Below are 13,883 nucleotides of genomic sequence, written 5' to 3' on the forward strand. Positions count from 1 at the left end.
AAATGCGAAGTGATTAATATTATGAGAACAAAAGTAACTGCGCAAAAGGACGGGACAAGAGAAAGAGAACCACACGGGACAAACGCAGACTGACAACTGATTTATTCCACCTACTCCTCTTTCCTTCAGCAACAAAGCGCATGCGCACCAACCACAAAAACAAAAAACAGAAGCGACACTCATCTCGTGGAATCAAGGAACTCGAACTCCTTGCGGTACAGGTGTACTGAAGCATCGCTAATGCACTTATCAGGCCCTAACCTCGCGATTTCCAAGGCCTCGATAATTTCTCGTTCTTTCTTATCCCTCGAGCGTCCGATAATCTTAGTCCTATCGAAAAGCGGATTACAATCTCTGTCATCATGCTTGCAAGTGTGACAATGCTTAGGCAGATGCTGCCCCCTTGAATCTTCTAAGGAATTTGCGTGCTCTAATAATCTAATGTTGACGCAGCGGCCAGTTTGCCCTATGTAGAACCTACCACAACTCAGGGTAATCTGGTAAATTACATTGCATGTACACTGGACGAACTTATTCCTGTGGTTAATGCCACACTCAACCTTCTTTTGCTTATCTTTTCTCGCCAAATTGCACAAACGCGACAACTTGCAAGGTGCAGAAAAAATGACGTCAACGCCGAATTTTCCGGCGACTCTCTTGAGGCCGTGCGAGACCCTGTGAACATAGGGCATAACTTCATACTTCCGCCTCTCCTGTGCATCCGCCCCCAGAGGTTTTGAGTTTGGGCGGAAGGACTTCAACAGGGACTCAGCGACAGCCTGAAGAAGGGCCAGCGGAAAACCAGCAGACCTAAGGCGATCAACCTGAGCCTCAAAGCTAATCTGAACTTTATGTGGACAGGACTTGGCTAATGAAGCCCTGAGGCAAGTTGATACAATACTCCTCTTGACCAGCTTCGAATGGCACGAGTTAAAGGGTAAGAGTGCCTTTTTCGACCTAGGCATGTACGCCCAGCAGAGGTGGTCAGGATCGTTAAAAAATAATTTTAAATCTAAGAATTGCAAACAAGAGTTTTCAGGAAGTTCAATGGTAAAATTAAAACTCGGAAAGGCTGACTTAAAAGATGCTAAAACCGCCATTGCCACCTGGGCCAATTCGTCGTTGTGGTCAATATTTAAAAGGATTAAAAAGTCATCCACATATCGGAAAACTCGAACGATACGGTCGTCAGATAGTACCCGCGATAGCGAGCGGTCAATTTCAGCTAAAAGGATTTCCGATAAAACTGGGGCTACACATGACCCGATGCAAATTCCGCGTTTCTGCACGTAAAATTTTTCCTGAAAACTCACAATCGTTGAAGTAAGATAAACCTTAAGCAATTCCAAAAAACCTTCAACAGAAATACCGCACGCATTCTGGAAAGACACAGCACCAGAACGTTCGATACAGTTCCGGACTGCACGGAACAGGTCATCGTGGGGAAGGGAGTAGAACAACTCTTCGATGTCAACCGAGAAGCCCGAGTTAACATCGCAGAGGCTATCCCCTAACATTTCGGCCACTCGGTCTGAGCTGCTGACCTTGTACGGATCGTCGGGTGCCAGACTTCCCAGATGGCGCTGAAGGTAGCGACTGACCACAGCTTGCTCACCGCACTCTTCTAGAAGTGATTAAATTAGATATATTTCTTCGGATTCAAAAGTTACCATGAATTGGCCCCCTTGCCGTTTTTTTCTTTTACGTTCACTCCAGCGGCTGCAATTCGGTACTGGCAAAATATGTATTAAAAAAAGTGTAGCCTATATCGTCGTCGAAAGTGGAGGAAGCATGAAAAGTATGGCAGGCAGGTCGTAGCACATTTTAGGACGGCGGCCTCACCGTCAAGCGACACCTTCGAAGCGCCGCACAGGGATGGTGCCAGGGCATTCGTGGTGAGGTAGCTCAGAGAGGTAGAAGATTGGCGGGAGGGCGCTAGGTTATGATGGATAGGCATAATGCCCCTAGGCCTGTGGCATTGCTCTTCATAAAATTAAATTAATCAACAAAACGCAGCGGTGATTGAGAGGAACACAGAAGGCCGAATGCGTACTGCAAGGTCTGATCGCGACAGATATTTCTGCGGTCAAGTAGACCTTCGGCTCCCTTGGCGCTCTCATGGGCCCGCACAGCGTGCTTCCACTCGCGGCGCGCCTGTTACAAGATCAGCGGGAGGATGGAAATGTTCGCTTAAGGTTCTAAAAGTTCTAGCTCCTGTTCTATGTCCTGTGCGCTGCTGTGCGTCGACGATGTTCGCTAGTTTGTCCAGAACGGAAACCGGAAGCACTAAATGCCTAAATTGTCCGTGTGTTGTGCGAATGTCAGTGCTCGTTAAAGGACCCACGATTGCCGAAAATAGTATGTAGTCCTCGGTGTCTCCGATAGCTTAGGTTTAGCCTTCAGACATTAAACGCCGTATACCACAGCATTTTTTTGTAATGGGTTTGCACAGGTACCTACTGCTACTCGTTCAGTTTTTGTTCTCCTCCCTTTGATCGTTGAGCTTCTCAAGCTCTTCTGGGAACCTAATTAACTTCAGGTCTGCATAGTTACCTTTCTTCCAGTTGACACAGAGGTTGCTTCAAGAAATTGCTAATCTGGGTCTTGTTGTTTGTGCGTAGTTTCGTGTGTAAAGTAGAATGATTTCGCGTAGACAGTACTCCGTTTGAAACATATACAGGATGTTTCACGTAACTTGAACCAAGGATTTTAAAAAAGCGGTACACCGCAGCCAGCTGAAACCAACGATGCACTGTTCGCCATTATGTGGCGCTCCTCAGAATATTTTTTTATTGCGCTTAATTTGTTAATTAACTAAGATGAATTATGCAAATTTTCAAATATTCACTTTAGTGCCAAGACCGTTACGTTAGGTTGTAGAGCAGATTTATAAACAACCAATCCAGTTCATTGTAGCATCGTATCTCATACGGGGTCCTTTTTTCCGGCATCTAAAAAAAGCCCGCTCGTCAGCACTTTCTGCAGCGGCGCGGCGGCCGTTCACTTCGCCACGGTCAGCGGGCACGCTGCGTTTGCTCGAAACGCCATTGAGAGCGCTGCAATTTGGTAGCGCACGAGCGTAGTCACATGGTATTTTTTCATATTTCGCGGGCTTTCTTTAGATGCCCGAAAAAATGACCCCGTATGAGATACCATGCTACAATAAAGTGGATTGGTTTTTATAAACCTGCTCTACAACCTAGCGTAACGGTCTTGGCACTAAAATGAATATTTGAAAATTTGCATAATTAATCTTAGTTAATCTTAGTTAATTAACTAATTAAGCACAATAAAAATATTCCGAGGAGTGCCACATGATGGCGAACAATGTATCATTGGTTTTAGCGGGCTGCAGTTAACCACTTTTTTTAAACACTTGATTCAAGTTACGTGGAACACCCTGTATTATCGCAAGACATTAACGTAATGATTTTTCTATTCACTGCGATGCAGTCGTAACAGCTTCACCTTGATATGGATTCAGTACAGGAGCACGTTATTATCAAAACAAGCAATGAGCACCCACATTCGTGGCATAGATATTATTCCAGCAATTTTTATTGGCATTTCTAATAAAATCAATAACTTTTTTTTTTCAGCTGCGAGTGAACCAATATTTTTCTCGCCACTGCATGTATGTTCTCGGCTGCGAAAGATGTAAACCATGCCTCAAAGTGCAATCCTCAAAAGCGCATACTATCGCCCCCGTCAGAGCGTTTGTACTGCCTTCATAATTAGTTAAGTTGGGATCGCCATGTGGAATGTTGCCGTAACAATCGCATCGATGCATCAGTGAAACGTGGATAAAATGCCGAAAACGCATGTTACTGCTTCACACGTGCACGTGTTGTTGTCACAGGAACCACGCCAACATATTTTGTCCCATAAAACACACGAGCTACAGCTATATTTTGTTTTTTACATTTCCCTTCCCCAATTAGTCCGGCATGCATAACTGAGGTGAAGCCAGCTTTACATTTTTTAAAGGAACACCCTTGCTTGCACTGGGGGGTTTTTTGGCCATATGCACCCGCCCCTAAAATGCTAGGTTGCAGGACGGGTGCAGGACAGGTGCACGAGTAACAGAAACTCCTATTTTTTCGGGTGCGGGGGTGTGTTAGTCAGTTTGTTCCCTTTAAATGTGTGAAATTTTTTACAGTGCAGAGAGACCTTTCGGTGGCAGCGCATTAAAGAAGCGCGCAGTTGTAATGAGCTCACAGGGATGCCGTCTGTTCATCAAGACTCGCAGCTTTTTCGTACGTGTCACAAATTTTCTTCGAGTATAGGCTGCATGATTACGTTATTAACGGTGTCACGCTACTCTCAAAGGTATTCGTGTTCATCAAGGACGTAAGCAAGACGAAACTTTGAATTGCATGCCCAACTGAAATTAAGATGCGTCTCACTTTTCCGGACCTTATTACACAGCTCATTCACTCGGAGCTTATCAATTAGCTACAATTCAGTACTTTGCAGTCAGAAAGCTTCTCATACGACGTGAATTGTTGTTCAATTTAGATGTTCCAAACAAATATTTTGACTGTGCAAGTAATATGCAGTACGACGGTGTAATGGTGCAAGAAGCCCACTTAGAGCAATAGTAAACAGGGTATCACATACGTCAGTACTGCGCTTAAGGTGCCCGTGAGTAATATTTTGTTGAACACAGCTACAATGCACTGAAAAAAATGCAACCCTTTGCATGACCCCATGCGACTCAACCGCCGTCAATTCCAAGTGGCCGTGTAGGTAGATCTAACGAACACCACAAACGATGCATTTCTCGCCGTAAGAAAACTTTTTCTTTACCGCGAACATTTGACGGTTGAAAGAAAGAGGTCTTGCCAACTATTCTCCCAAATAATTGCCTTGCGATACACTGGAGCGAAAGCTTTCACGAAACGATGGCCATGCCGTTAAGTCATCTGCGTTGTCCTTTTGCGGGCACAATGTGCGCGTCAAGCCGCGCACGAAAAATTGTTTGCGGTGTTGCACGGAAACAAAGAGCGGAATATATAAAACAGGTGCATACAAATCGAGATGATTGATTAGAAGTTGCCCCTGCTAGATTATTTCACGGTTTTTAACGCTATAGTGTTAATCAACTGATGTCGCAGAAAATCTGACGTCGGCATCATTCACCGTGAGCAAATAATCCTCGGAAAATCCAGAGAGAAGCAACCGAGGAAGAAAGTGGGTCACCAGGTCTCGTAACCTTGCGGCGCCATCACAACCTGCCTATCGGATTGTGAGCTATCTGGGAACCGCACTAAATGAAAGTTCAATTAAGGATTGGTCGGCAGTGGCAGCTTAGCAAGAGCAACCTGGGTTGCACAAACCCCACCGGTGGCCGCGCTTGCAATCGCAGAGCAGTGGCGCATCACTTAACGGCTGCACCACTGCTCCAGAGGTGGTATGAGGACTCCCACAAATCTATGAATGTCAACTAGAGAATGAACAATCCTGCATATATGGGCATTTTTTTTGCCCATTCGGCGATTACATCATACCCTTAAGGCGCAGCTAAAGTGTCCACTGCAATTTTTTTTTCAAGCATTAGAAAATTAAGACACCCTACCTTCCCCATTGTGTTCGTATTATATTCACGAGCCCCTCCTAAGAACAGCGCAACGACACCAAGATAGAGCGCCAATGAAAGGTGCACGCCAGGTTTAGCAGCTCCCGTTAAGATTTTATCTATCATAACATCGACCAGACTTACTTGGCCTCTTTCATTTTACGTCTCTTTACTTTCTCTCCCCTGGAACAATAGATCTGGGCTTTTCTGTCATATGAACATAATCTTAAGCAGTTTCGACGCTCCCGTCAACGAATGCCGAAATGTGAACGAAGGTGCGAAGTGCTGAAAATGTTCGTGTCATTGCAATACAGAGAGCAAACGCTCAAGAAGCTAGTCTGGCCTATGACACATGGGCTCGTGTGTGGTTAAAACAATTAGGTGCCAATAAAAAAAATGGCTGAGGCTTAACTTGGTTAAGCCTGGATAATGCGAAGCATCATCGTGTCGCGTATTTGGAGGCGCACAACCACAGCGACGGCGCGAAGTGGGCCCCCGTTTCTCTACTGTCGTGACGTCATCGTGTCACGTGGTGTGACGTCATGTATCACGTGATTTGGAGGCGCATAACTCGGTGAAGGGCAAGATATAACAGAAACGAAAAAGGAAAACTACAGTGAACAAAGTGCCAGGCAACAGCTCATGTGCCCGAACTGCGACCACCGACCGCAGTGGCTTAGTGGCTATGGCGTTTGGCTGTTCACTCTAACACACGGCAGACGTCTGTGTACATGCGCTGGTATCTGCGGCTCTGGACGTATTAGAGCCAACCACTATATGTACGGGTCATAAAACACACTCAAAAGCTGGTGCTCGGCTGCTGACCCCAATGAGGCGGGTTATAACCCAGCCCTGGCGGTCGAATTTCGATGGAAGCAAAATTCTGGACGGTTCGTGTACTCTGCGATTTCAGCGTACATTAAAGAACCCCAGGTTGCCGAAATTTCTGGAGCCCTTCACTACGGCATCCTTCAAAGCCTGAGTCGCTTTGGGACGTTAAATCCCCATTAACTCCAAATAAAACACATTAAAAGATTCGTAATTTTGAAATTGCAAGTCCATTAATTTTCTTTTTTGCGAAAACAACAAAAAGACGCCTTGCGAAAATTCCACGTGCTTTGAAACTGAAAACCGAAATCCAGATTTTGTCTCCAGCAGTACGCTGAACAAGCCTCGCAGTATGAATAGCTACTACGGCGCTCAAACAGGAACTTTTTAATTCGTGGTCGAGTCGTTAGGGATGGAACTCGCTGCAGAGCCGTAGCTTCTACACGGTAAACTCGATCACCACCGAGCCAGACTCAGCTTGACCTAATGCCAGTTCCTCGACTAGGATTTTCGGCACCGGTCGTGGGGTGCTGCACTTGGGGCTAGGAAGCAAAATATGCGGTGTAAAAAATTAAACGTACAGACAGACGCTCTATAAAAGGTAACATAATTCTGAGAAACACCTTTCTTTAGGTCAGCGATGCTTCATTTCGAAAAATGCTCTAGCTCTAAGCACCAGCCGCCGGCCTGGGCAGCACTGAAGAAACGTAGCACCCACATGCCCCAGCCACTAGTATGGTGGTTGGCTTGCTTTTGTGGTGAAACCTGCACTAGCTATGTTAAAGCCACTCCAAGGAATTTATTTCATGAGCGATTGCTTCTTTTTGCTGCACAACAAAACAATTTTCTCGCCGCCCTCCGCACCACGGTTGGATGGATGGACTTGAGGAGGGTGCCCTTTCAAAGGGGTAGAATCAGTTGCCACCAAGCTCGGTATTTCATTTTCTTTTTATATTCTCCAACCAATCTGCGTACATGCTACGTATGCATTAAGCGCCATCTGGTATTAGTAGGACAACTCATCGATCTCCATTTAGTGGGAACGTGTAGCAGCTGCGCATGTCGAGAGTGCTAGGAAGTTCAGTCGGGATCGGAAGTGCTCGTGTTATCGCTGTATATGAGCAGAGAAGCTAATGAAAGAGAACCCGTATCATGTTCACGCATACAAAAGTGTGGCTCCAGGAAGCTGGTCCTGGAAGAACATCAAAACAGAAAAATACAGCACAACATGGTTGGGGCCGGAAACGTGAAACGTGAGAAGAAGAAAGTGAGCAAGAAAGAAATATAAAGCTGTGAGCCCGAGAGATGAAGTAAAAAAAAAAAAAAAAACTTAACAACACAGAAGAAGAAACCGAGAGAATGAAGAAATTACTTTCCGATTGCAGGGGCGACAGGAACAGGGACAGGATTGCGTACGACAGGAAACCGTACACAATAAAAGTGGGTGTCCTGTATCGAGCTCTTTTTCTGACACGTATAAATAGGTGTTTACGGCAAGAAACTTGTACAGTCCTACAGACACCAAAACAATTAGACCTTCATGCTAGTTGCGCCATCGAAGCCTTCAGGCTGCAAAGCAAGGTAGAAAGACAGCACCCTTTGTGAAGTAAATGGGCAAACCATTTGTTCAAGGAAGCGTTTGGGAGCTTGTACCTGCGACCAGAAGCAAAGGATAAAGAAGCGGCACGGGCAGATGATTGGGATTGAGCTGTGCTATAAAGCATACCCGCACTCGCAGGGTTCTCCCGCTCTCCACTACAGCCCCGCCTACAGTCTAAGATCTACAGCCCCGCCTACAGTCTAAGATCTACAGCCCGCCTCCTATTATCGTGTTTCGGGCAGTTTTATGGTGTCTACTTTGCAGTTTACTTTCCCAGTCAGAGCAAGGCACCTTCACTTCTTTATCTTCATTTTTCTTAGACCTAGTCAGAGATAAGAAACTAAATGAAGGAAGAAAAGAAAGCATTACGAACAAAGACTCTTACTGTGCTCCACCAATTCGCACACGCGTGTTTGTCGTTTCCAGCGCGACCAGCGAGGGTTGCGAGAACACCGAGAGAGCTAAGCTGCGCAAACAAGAAGCCGGTGCCCTCGGGAAACAAAGCGGGTATTTTCCCACCCGCCTCCTCTGTTTACACCTGCGTGCCAAGAACACGCCGCTCCTATTTTCTCGCGAAAGAACGGGCTTGTGTACTTCTCCGCTGAGCACACAGCCGCAGCAGCCACTACAGTGCAAACAGATTGCTTTCGGCGTTCGTGGCGGTCTCACGCAAAGGCGCTCGTTCCCGGTGCAATGCCCGCACCTTTGATTAAAGTACACGAGTGCGAACTAGACACCGGGGAAAAGAAAAAGCATGATAGCATTTGGAGCCACCGTTTGAGTTGGAACCCGTAGAATTGATTGCAAGAGACGGTCGTACCTACGTGGCAGCGAAGACACAGATAGGTGACACCGATTAGGAACAGAACTTTTAGACGGGAGGGATGGTTTACAGTTTCAGGTAGCGCTACAGCGCATGTGAGAGACAAGGACGAAAGAGAGAAACCACGCGGGACAAGCGCTAGTCCCGTGTCCTTCTTGTCTTTCGTGTTGGCCTTTCATACACGGTTTAATGCTTCCAGAGAATTGGGAAGTCTGCGGGAAAATGGCGGCCGTATATACCGCAAGAGAGTGCCGGTTCGACACAAACAGGAAAGGCCTTCTTCCTAGAAGCTAGGTCGCTTACTTAATTGTTTCACTTGAACAACTAGAAACAGTTATTAAACGGGCACGTAGCGAAATGGCAATTAGACTATGGCTCTGAAAATAGAAATTCTCAAACCATCAAGAGTTCCAAAAAATTCTCTTCGAAAGTGTAACGCGAAAAGTATTTCTTCGGGCAAATCGTCATTTGAAAGCGGCAACTGCTACTGGGAGATTGTGAGAGCGCGCATGCGGGTGCTGCGGTGTTCGCTTTCCTGTGCCGCCAGGCACCCACCGGTGATATAATGGGTACAAGCTTTCCCCTGGTCTGGTGCTAGGCTTTTTTGGGCTGAAATGCTTGGCAAACGGGTCCCCATTTTGAGTAGGAGATCAAATCTTGTACCATGGCACTCTTGACCCCAGATATCCTTCCGCGACAAAAACTTCACAGTCATCACTATCACCATGATCATCGAGATTATGAGAGTGGTTGCGGCTTGTGCTATTATGTCGCTAGGGTGCACCTTTCTCCCCGTGCTGTCGCCCACACTGATGATTGCTGTTTGAGGTCGACCGCAATAAATGGCAGTGAGACCGGATCCTGCAGCCTTCGCGATTGTAGTCGCGTTGAACGCGGTCAGGAATCGATAAGATGAGCGCTAGCGACAGCTTCGTGCTTTTTATGAATTATTATACGCTTCCAGATGACGTAAGTGGATTCCTAACATGCTTGATTTGCGGCGAAGGGTTGTGCGAAAGTACCAAGCTGTTCGGGGTAGCTATATTAAGGTTTATGCTTCATTCGCGTCGGGGCTGCGTTCCCGCGGTCAAATTGGACAAATAAACCAATGCACACTGTTTGGCACATGCTTTTATATATATATATATATATATATATATATATATATATATATATATATATAGCACAATAAGGTAAACGTACTTGGTTGCTAGTTTAAAATAAGATGCGAAATTGAGAAACGCTTCGTTTATTGGGAGTCGACGTTTCGGACAGAGCCTGTCCTTTTTCAAGTCTTGAAAAAGGACAGGCTCTGTCCGAAACGTCGACTCCCAATAAACGAAGCGTTTCTCAATTTCGCATCATATATATATATATATATATATATATATATATATATATATATATATATATATATATATATATATATATATATATATATATTTATTTATTTATTTATTTATTATTCCTTAAAGGCTCATAAGGACATTACATTAGCAGGGGGCTGCAAAAGTGTATTATTTTGGACACCGCAGCCATAAGCTAAGCATAAGCTGCAATGAAATGTTTTTCTTCCACTGGCTCGAAAAGCCAAAAGTGGGCGATAGCGTGCTCTAAATCACACTGCGAGCGCAAAAAAAAAAACTAAAATATCTGCTGTACAGGCCCGTGTAATGATATCCAATACAATGCCCCCGGCAATAGTGATCAAATTTCACTAATTTTTGCAGAAATGATGTATGGCAACAAGGAAACAGCACCGCCCTTGGCGTCGCCAGGCTTTTATTCCGAAAGCTCGAATCGATTAGGCAGCTGCAATCTACAGCCATGTGCTAAAGAAAAAAAAAACAGCATATTTTCGATGGATACATAGTGTCTTTCTAATTCAGTCCCGGTTTCAATGAACATCTTAACGAATTTAGAAGCATTGAAGCATTATCTTCTTTCGGTCTTCACTTCGACACCGATAATTAAGCAGTAGCGATCCCATGACGAGGATCGCCATTCAAGAAGGGAGTTAGAAAGACACAACTGTCTGCGAAAACTGCAATCATAACGAATATTTAAAAATTTAGCGCGGATGCGTTGATTCTCCCGATCGGCAGAAAATCCGGCGTCGTTGTGAGCGAAAAATCCCCGCAGAAGCAACCTACGTGGCTCACCAAGGTCACGTGACCTTGTGGCGCCACCCCAACCTGCTCACCGGATTGTGAGCCGTGGGATCATTATCAGTATCATAAGCCTGACTATGCCCACAGCGGGGTAAATGTCTCTCCAGTGAACTCTGTCCTCTGCCAACAGCCACCTCTCGATCCCCGCAAACTTGATAATCTCATCCGCCTACCTAATTTTCTGTAACTTCCTGCTACGCTTGCCTTCTCTTGGAATCCAGTCCGCTACCCTTGAGGACCGTCGATTATCTTGCCTTCGCCTTACATGCCTGACGAAGCCGATTTCTTCCCCTTCCTTTCGACTAGTATCTCATTAAACTGCGGCAATTTAATGATTGCTCGCGACAGGTTGCTCGGGAAGAGCAACCTGGGCCACACAAGCAGTACCTGCCATCGCAGGGCAGCAGCGAATCGCTTAACCTCTGCATCATTGCGCCAGCAGTGGCATGAGGAATGCCAGGTATGTATGAATTTTTAGTAGATAATGAACAATAACACATATATGAGCATTTGCCAATTCAGCTATCGCGTCATACCCCTAAGGCTGAGCTTAAGCGTCCCCGACAATTTTTTATTACATCATTGCAAAGTAAGTAAACCTATAGGGTTCCAGGGCATTGCAAGATATACGAGATTAAAATTTTCATAAAGAATGCCTCTTCACGAATACGGCAGAGGCTGAACATTTTCCTTATTCGGAATGACTATGAAAATACATTACATAGCTTGCAAAAATAATCGTCTGCTTAGTACAGAATGATAGAAATTTATCCACGCAAGTTGCAATAATTCTTTGGAAAATATCATTGCGCTTGAGCGCACCGTTGCTTTAAAAATCCCGTTACAATCACCTACTTTTTACGTGCATTAGAACGCGACTGCACGAAATCAGATGCATTTCTCATTTTTCCCATTTCCATTTGGTTGTTTGCTTTCAGTACCGATAATTCTTCTCTCCTCGGCAAGAAAAATTCCTTCTTACTGTTTTTAAACACTTTCAGGGTTAATAGCGAGGGAGTAACAGGCAACAGCCACAGCAAAGACCGAGGAAGCACCCGTGAATTAGAGTGAAAGATAAGTATTGAAATTCTGCCTTCTAAATTACCGACACTGCTTCCTCGTGAAGGTGCCAACGTGGCACAGTGTGACGCCGCCGCATTTAGACAACTGCGTTTAATTATTCCATTTTTTATCAACCGCCGTCTCTTTGCGGAAGGAGGGCCGGAAGGCGCTTAACAAAGGGAACGGACGGCAACACTGTCGTTCGCCCTGTGAGGCCTTTTACCGTCCGTTTGTTGGACCGAGGCTGGCGTGGTCTTTCGGTGTGGATCGAAGACGAACTCTTAGAGCCGGAGACCGGACGAAGATCCAATGGAAGATATGGGGCAACATACGAGACACGCCGGTTTCAAGCGAACGTTGTAGATCTATAACTTCGAGCCACACGGAGAAAAAACGTCTTTTTTTGTTTTCGAATGCCTTCTTTTCCACCTAACATCCCTGAACTCTGCCTTTTCTCTATATACCATCTGAAAAAAAACCAATAAAAACCTCTTTATTTTGCTACAGACCATTAAAGGTAACAAAAAAAGCACTTTTGATGCAGTCGTCTGCCTTACTTATTCACGTTCCTTGAACTATGATAGTGGTAGACTGCGCACAGCTGACACTTTATCAGCTACCTAATAGAAGCCTTTAACTAATATGTAATCCCTCGCTTTGGAACCAGTCATGAGCTGGGCAGAGGTTCCAAAATATAAGAACACTGTTCAGCAAGCCCATCGGAAGGGCGTCTTCTGCAGCTGACAAATTTACGAAGATTATTTTAATGGCTAAGTGGGGTAATTATTTGAATTTCTTAAGAAATCCTGCGATCTATCTCCTAGAGTAGTTACTTTCCGCATAGAGTCATCATCTCCTTAAAAAAACTGAGCGAAACTAATTCGCCAAGGCTGGATGCCTCCCGGAAAAGCAAAGCTGTTACGTCTAATCAAGTTTCAACAGGCATTATTCGGTGGAGAGTCATTGCAAAGAAGAACTTCTCGAGTAGAAGCGTACTTTCAGCGTACTCACCTCGGAGCAGTAGCAGCGCGAGCAGCAAGAACAGACCACGCGGGTCGCTCCCCATCGCCGACAACGATCGCAGCAGCGCAGCTGTTCCCCTACGGTGTAGAGAAACAGTCAAGCCGCTACCGGTTCCGGAAGCTCACATTGTGGTCAGTGTCTGTCACTGCGCAGGACAGCCGCCAACGAAGGGTCGGGCCACTTTCGTCACAGGTAATCCGATTCTGTTTAGGAGCCTTCCATTCAGGCAACGACCCGAGGACACATCTCCGGAGCATAGCGCGGTAACTTCAGCAGCCCAGTCCCGAAGCGCGATAGTGGCACCTGTCTCATCACCGCGGCGACGGGATGGCGAGTGAAATGCTGAGAAGAGCACTAACTCGAAGCCCCATCTTATGCGGCCTTCCGGCGTTCACTCGCGCTCGTCAGTCGATCGCCGCTTCTTTTGAGAGCCGGCGCCACGTGGCCCCGCGGGCGAACCGTGACGTCAGAACCGATCAGCCAGGCACTAGCTCCACCTGGAGGAGGGCTGCTGAAGGCGCACTCTGCGACTCGGGCGGGTTTCGGATCCCGCGCGCCTGCCCAGTATCTGAGCCCGACCGCCCCCGGTCAATAAATAGGGTCACGCAAACAAGACAAGCTTTTGAGCGGCGGAGCGTCTCTTTTAGTGGCTGTGGTATTTTCAGTCTCTCCGACATGTCTGTGGGCGCGGGGGCATTTCATTAACCTTTAATGGGCTAAGTGCTTTCGGCCGCTTCTGCGTGTATGCACAGGTTCGCGCCACGTTTGGAGTGCTCGCATATTCGTGGTAGCCTGCTG

General features: G+C 46.1%; 1 protein-coding gene across 1 annotated transcript in view; it reads right to left on the reverse strand.

Annotated features, from left to right (window-relative positions):
* LOC149338818 (uncharacterized) overlaps positions 1–13,485 on the reverse strand; it is a 64,629-nt gene extending 51,144 nt beyond the window's left edge. Inside the window, exon 1 of the mRNA XM_089550371.1 lies at positions 13,074–13,485. Coding sequence (XP_089406497.1) covers positions 13,074–13,128 — 55 coding nt within the window. The 5' untranslated portion in view covers positions 13,129–13,485. The remainder of the gene's footprint in view (positions 1–13,073) is intronic.
* Between the last annotated feature and the right edge of the window lie 398 nt (positions 13,486–13,883).

The sequence above is a fragment of the Amblyomma mixtum genome, chromosome 6, assembly GCF_055824585.1.
Source record: "Amblyomma mixtum isolate Tamu chromosome 6, ASM5582458v1, whole genome shotgun sequence".
In the NCBI taxonomy this organism is placed as follows: Eukaryota; Metazoa; Arthropoda; class Arachnida; order Ixodida; family Ixodidae; genus Amblyomma; species Amblyomma mixtum.